The sequence below is a fragment of the Brachypodium distachyon genome, chromosome 2 (genome assembly GCF_000005505.3).
Source record: "Brachypodium distachyon strain Bd21 chromosome 2, Brachypodium_distachyon_v3.0, whole genome shotgun sequence".
Taxonomy (NCBI): Eukaryota; Viridiplantae; Streptophyta; class Magnoliopsida; order Poales; family Poaceae; genus Brachypodium; species Brachypodium distachyon.
The window spans coordinates 2,343,972-2,350,683 of NC_016132.3; the positions used below are offsets into that span (position 1 = coordinate 2,343,972).

General features: G+C 54.1%; 1 protein-coding gene across 1 annotated transcript; it reads right to left on the reverse strand.

The window, feature by feature from the left end:
- Positions 1 to 1,832: 1,832 nt before the first annotated feature.
- LOC104583021 lies at positions 1,833 to 2,369 on the reverse strand. Its single transcript, XM_010234667.2, has one exon. It carries the CDS (start codon positions 2,367 to 2,369, stop codon positions 1,833 to 1,835), a length of 537 nt encoding a protein of 178 aa, XP_010232969.1.
- Between the last annotated feature and the right edge of the window lie 4,343 nt (positions 2,370 to 6,712).

The window sequence follows — 6,712 nt, forward strand, 5'->3', positions numbered from 1 at the left end:
ACCTCTCCTCCTGACAAGTGACTTTCCGGGAGGCGGCCAGGCGGGAGTGTTCCCCGAAGCCCCGCTAGCCCTTCTGGGCTGGTGGCTTGCCGGGCAGCCTGTTCGCTGCCGCCCGGGGTGAGACCCTCCCGGGAAATCAGCAATGCGACCCACGCGTCGCGCAACGGTGGTACCCCGGGTGCCACTGGTGCGACACATATGGTCAGTGGGGCTGATACTCCGAGCGGGCTCGGAGGGTGCTCCGTTTCGTTGATTGTTAATTACCTCATGGAGCCATCAAACACATCTCTGAATCCGTTGCTTTGCAGTTACCTGATGCCCCTCTGGTTGATTCGGGTTGAAGCCTGTAAACTTGAACAAAACTTACCTCTATCAAGGCCAAGGTTTAGCAATAACGTAACCGTGGATAATCATTACAAAATCTACTCTAGCTATTCAGTTGTCACACAACTCACGTGCTCATCCAAGCCTTCTACTGAATTCATCCACCTGCCACCTGCAGGACACACCCTAAGAATGGGCTATGAAATTCTTAAATTATGAGATAGAAATTCAGTGTATTATGAACGCCAATATAATAATCCGTGAATTAGGCATTGCTGAGAAGCTGATAAAGTAAGTCTCCTAGCTCCAACTTGACATTCTAGTAACTCTTCTTCCACCCCTTTAGGTACATTTGCACCACAAAGTACATTGTACACTCTGCAATAACCATCATGATTCACTTCAAAGAAAATTCATAAAACATGACATCACCAGCAATCTGAAAAACAAGCCACACAATATTAGTAAGCTTTGTTTGCTTATACAACGAAGCCTACTGTCACTACATCATAATGGGGCCTGACTGGCCTAATTTAAGCTTCGACTTATCAGTAAAATAAGCTTAGCTAGTTCAATTCGGACTTAGGACCAAACAGCTAGCTTGTTCAGGCATAACAAAATTGAAAAAAAAAACATGCATCCAAAACAATACTTCCTCCGATCCATAATAAGGTCATGAATTTAATAAATTAATGTTTACAAACTTCACATTCAAGATGTACACATCATCATCCACATCATGAGCATGCAAAGTGTCCACATCATGTGTTGTAGATCACTAGGAATTCATTTTGGTGGTCTCTTGGACGATTTGATATTTTGACACTTAAGATTTTTCACCTTCGCATTGTATATAAATATATATTTCATCAAAGTACACATATTTTCAGGATATATATATATATATATATATATATATATATATGTCAATGTTTCTAAGATCTGCAAATATTCAGGTTGACAAAAATTTACTTTTCGGTTTCTCCGAAGTTGCTAATGTTCATGTACATCAAAATTACTCATATTGTTTTGCTGCATAGGTGTTATGAATGATAAAGTCATTTTGTTTTACAATATTCATATTTATTTTGCATTGAATCATATTATTATCATTTGTTCCTAACATCATATCCAGATGTGCATATACTCCCTCCGTCCAACAAAGGATGTCTCAACTTTAACTAATTTTGAATGCATCTATACACTAAATCATGTCTAGATACATACAAATTTTGACAAATTTGAGACATCTTTTGTTGGACGGAGGAAATAGAATTTTCCGCGGCAAAACATGGGGAATCACCTAGTTATTCATACATGCGTGCCAAACATATACTATTAATAGCAGGCAGATGCTAATTAACATAGAACCTTAAACAAAAAGCTGAAGATACACCGCCGGATGATGATTTTGACAGAAGAAAAAACTAATCAAACAAATCAACCAACTAGAGGCTAGGTAACTAAGCTGATTTCTCATCGATGGATGCTATATACGGCGGTGATGATTAGGTACGTAGCACCTCCGCGATGCCGTAGGCCAACCGGGACAGCTTCTCGTTCTCCAAGTTCTCGGCTTCCATGGGGTCCTTGTCGGTGTTGCTCTCCATGAATGCAAGGTCGCAAAAGGCAGGCTGGAACGAGGAGGTCTTGAGCTTGGACAACAGGTCCAGGTTTCTGGCGTCGGCGCCATGGAGGAGGTCATCAACCGCGCCGACAGCGGATCCTTGCATCTCCTCGTAGTCGGCGACGCAGTACTGCAGCGCCACCATGAGGTTGTCGAGGACGGCGAGCGTGGACGCGACGCGGACGGCGGTGAGGTTCGCGGCGGCGATGGCAAGCCCGCGGGCGTCGGCGGCAGAGGCGGTGGACGGGCTGGACGATAACATGTGGATGCAGTCGTCGTATCGTGTGCTCAAGCTAGCCTTGCTCACGGCGGCGCACGTCGAGACGATGACCGGTGGAACGCCGCCACCGCGTGCACTAGCTGCCGTCGGACGAAGAAAGAAGAAGAAGATGATTCCAATGGATATCATCGCCGCCATTGTTAATTTGGCTGGTTACTGCTCCCTGGCCTGCATGCACCGAGTGCCCAAACTCCTATTTATACATGAATGAATGAATGGATAGGTGATCGAGGGCGTCTTTTCCTTAGTCTTTGCATGACCCGGCGGGCCGGGGTTTTCGTTGAGAATTTGTTAGACATGAACCATTTTCCTTAGTCTTTGCATGACCCGGCCGGGGTTTTCGTTGAGAATTTGTTCGACAGGAACTATTTTCCTTAGTCTTTGCATGACCCGGCCGGGGTTTTCGTTGAGAGTATGACAAAGCAGTCAATTTTTCTTGCTAGCGAATCGGTGTGATCGAGTTTGTAACGGCGTCCGTTTCGGTACGATTCCAGTATACACGCGCGGCTTATCTAAATGACGTGAAACATATAATAGAAGGTGGTTTTATGCCACACTTCTTCCTGCTCCTCGGTCGCCATGCTCTTCAATTGTCGACGCAGCGCACCCGATTCTACAACGGGCGTAGAAAAAATTACGCCGCACAACTGCTGGGCCGTCGTCATGCGCGACCCATATGCTTGCAAACACTTCCATGTGCCCTGCCGCCGCCAAATGGTAAAATTTGTTCTTAGTTATGATTTTAATTTGTATTACTCATGATTAATGCTAAATGAAGTCTAGCAGAAGAGTTTCAACTCAAAATATGGCCACATTGTTACAAAACTTGGTTCGGATTTCAAATTTGTTAGTGTCGTAGTATTATTTTTGACATCATGCATTTTGCGAAGCAGGTACAATTTCAATTTTTTGGTATTGACTTGCCTAAGTTTGTATATCCATATTATGGCACGATGTAAAAAAGAAGATGCCATTTTTGTTGTTGTTTTAATATTATTTCATTTTCCCTATTAAACGTTCTAGAAAATGATAAATAATTATTTTTACATATAAAGTGGGGTTTTTAATTCACATTATCCATTATAAATGCTAGATGAAACTTAGGTAAAAAGTACAACTAAAAATTGATCAAATTATTACAACTCTGGCTTCCGTGTTGACAATTTTGGTGTGCTTGGTGGCAACTTTGTCTTCTGTGTCGACAATTTTGCTTTTTATGCTAGCAACATTTTGACTCTCAAACCAGCAAATTTCGCCCCCATGCGACAGATTTGGCTCCCATACCGGTGGCAATTTTTTCTACCCTTTAGCAACTTTTACACCGTCGCGGAAACCTGTGTGAGGACAACAAACTTGGATTCCTGAGGACAACAACAACGAAACTTACCATGTCTTGGACGCCGATGCTGCTCACTGGCCTGCCATTCACGTGCTCGTGCGCGCCTGCAAACTTGTTGCATTCATGTTGGATCACTCTCCACCTCTTTTGAAGGTGAAATTCTCCTCGGTCGCTTTCGAAGTTCCAAGGGTGGAACCGTCGTTGTTGATGGAAGAAGTCATGGATCCGCTTTCAATAAGCTTGCCCTTTTTGCTCGGCGCCGCAAATCGGATCTTGTCCAATTTCTAACCAGGCCTCATACCAGCTGCGGGTGGCGCAGCTCCACCCCACATCGCTCTACCTCGTCGCCATCTTCCAATTCCTCTGCGAAGCGTTCGTCGGGGTGATGCCGTCGGTGGCGCTCTTCCGCCATTACTTCTACCCCCGGATCGACAACACGAACGCAATGTCGTCGGGCGTGGTGTTCCGCGCCCGCGACCGGATGAAGTCTGAGTTCATCGTCCGGTCAGAGAAGATCAAGAAAGAGTGGCGCGGGGATTGGTGCTGGGTCCGCGTAGAAGACCGCGAGGAGTTCATCCTCCCGCCCACCGAGTTGCCGCAACCCCACGCCGGCTGGCGGGACCGGTACGACCGCGATGCCGATCTCCTCCCCATCGTGGAACAAATCAAGGCTCTGCGGCTGGCGGGGCTCACCGACGTTGATGTGGCACGCACCTTCATCACTCGGCGCGTCGCGCCGCTCCAGCTGCGCTCTCGGCCCGCGTGGATGTACACGGGTGCTGGGGACAGGACACGCCTCCATCGCGAAGGTGTGGATCTAGAATCCCTCCAGGTGTGGGTGAGGGGGATCTCCGGCGAGGACCTTCCCGTCAACGGGGTTCCCGCCGGGAGTCACCTCCCTCCACGCCGACGTTGCGGGGCTCAACGACATCGTCGCCGCCTTCCCGCCCAGCAACGAGTGGGGATTGATGAACGATACCCCCACTCAGACCCCGCGCGCTCCCTTGCCGGCACCTCGCGGAAAGCAGGTGCTTGAGGAGAGCGGGGGCGAGTCGGAGATCAGCTGGCCCTCCCTCCCTCTCTGGATGATGAGGCGGCCTGCGGGGCCCCAGGCAGTCATCCCTGGGGACGACGACGAGGAGGACAGTGACGACGCGCCCCTGATCGTGCGAAGATCAAGGGCGTACGTAGGGGCCGCAGCTACCTCCACGGCGGCGGCGGCGGCGTCCGCCCCAGCGGCGGCAACCAGCTCTGTGGCGGCAGCCTCCCTAGGGGCGTCCGCCGGCACCTCCAGTTGTGGTCGCCGGAGCCACGGTGGTGACCACCCCGACGGTGACCGCCAGTGACCCGGCAGCGGCTACCTCAGCAGCAGCTGCCGGGGCCGCAACGGCAACCCCTCCGGGGGCAGCCCCTGACGTCGCGGCGGCTTCGCCGTCAGTTCCCGCGGCGCCCCGGGCGGCGGCAACCCCGCAGGCGCCTTCGGCCCCGCCCGCTCGGGGGGTCTTCCAGGGCTTCGTGCTCCAGCGCAACCCCCCAAGGACCGATTCGCCGGCGAGCGCCAGCAAGAGGGGGAGGGGCGACTCCCCGCCCGCCACGCCGAGCAAGAGGGCGTGCACGGATGCCGGTAGCGCCGCTGACCCGACCGGCATAGGGGCCAGCGGCGCCGTCATCGCGCCTGCCGATGACCCAGCCCCAATGGAGGTGGCGCCGGCGACAGGTACGGTTTTTCCTTCCTCCTTTGCTGCATTTCCAATTGTCAGTTAATCACACAAACGCACCTTCTCCTTCCGCAGGTGGCACTTCGCCCGCGGCAAGCCTCTCGGAGGCTCCCGCCAGGACGGAAGAGGAGGGGGAAGCTCCCCTCGCAAGTCCAACGGCCTCGCAAGGTAACCGCCCTGAGCCCTCTTGTCCGCCTCCGGCTACTCTTTCGCTTGCCGCTTCTCACACTTCTTGCTGCTGCAGGCCCAAGCGCACCAGCACCGGGAGCGGGCGCTACCGTGGTTGATCTCGACTCCGATGTCGAGATCACAGGGGCGGCGAAGAAGCCGGCAGCAACTCCCGCACCAAGCCCGGCCGCGCCGGCCATGGCGGCTGCGGTAACCGCCGCCGCTGCCAGGACGGCGCTCGGCGACGCGCCAGCGGCCGCGGGCGCAGCTGGCGCGGATTCTTCTGCCGCCCAGCAGGGGATGGCCCCAGCCGGGGGCGCGGCAGCCTCGCCAGCCCTGCAGTCCCCGGGCGCGGGTGAAGGGGAGGTTGCCGGGGAAGGGCGACAGGACACCCCGGCACAAGCAGACGACCCCCCGCTCAGTCTACGGTGGCGGCGGGGCTTCGTCGTCATCGGCTGCCCCCCTCAACACCGACCTCGGCACCCTTGCCAGGGTGGCTTGGAATCCCATCACCCACCCTGCATCCGAGCGTCTTCGAGCGAGGGCACCGGTTCCTGGACGCCGTCAAGGACCAGGAACTGGCCTTCGTCACCTCTTTCAACGAGGTGAGGGAGCATCACGCAATCGCCAAGAGCTAGCTTGGCGAGGTGCGGCAAGCAGTGGAGAAGAAGCGGCAAGAGCTCTCCCGGCTGCGCGAGGAGACGCGCCTCACCAGAGAGGAGGCGCGCCTTGTCCAGGAAGCCCTGGAGGACGCTGACAAACCGGTCGTACCGGAAGCGGAGCTTTACCGGCAGCTGGAGGCTCAGCACGCCGAACTCAGGGGGGCACTAGACTCACTGGTGGCGACCCTCGAGGAAACCAAGAAGGAGCACGCCGGGGTGCTCGCGGCAGCCTAGGCTCGGCTTGACGAGAAGAGCGACCTGATCGCCAACTACCGCGGCGAGATCCAGGGCCTGTGTGTCAAGCTGGAGGTGCAGGTCAAGACCACCGAGGGCGCGGTGGAAGCGGCGGCTCGGCATGAGATCCAGCTAGGCTCTGCGAAGGACAGAGTGGCCAGGCTTGAGACCGTGCTGGCCACCGTCCGGGAGGAGCTCGCCAAGGCCGGCAAGGACAATGCGGTCAAGTCCGCGGAGCTCGCGGCGCTCGAGAACAACCTCCGCAAGGCCAAGAAGGCAGCGCATGATGCCCGGCTCCACCGCGGCACGCTGATCGGGCAGCGGCACCTGGAGACCGAGAAGTTGCTCAAGATCGCCCAG

Bases quoted from the DNA above. Each gene is read 5' to 3' on its own strand.
- LOC104583021 (XM_010234667.2), bottom strand. From the start codon at position 2,369: ATGGCGGCGATGATATCCATTGGAATCATCTTCTTCTTCTTTCTTCGT.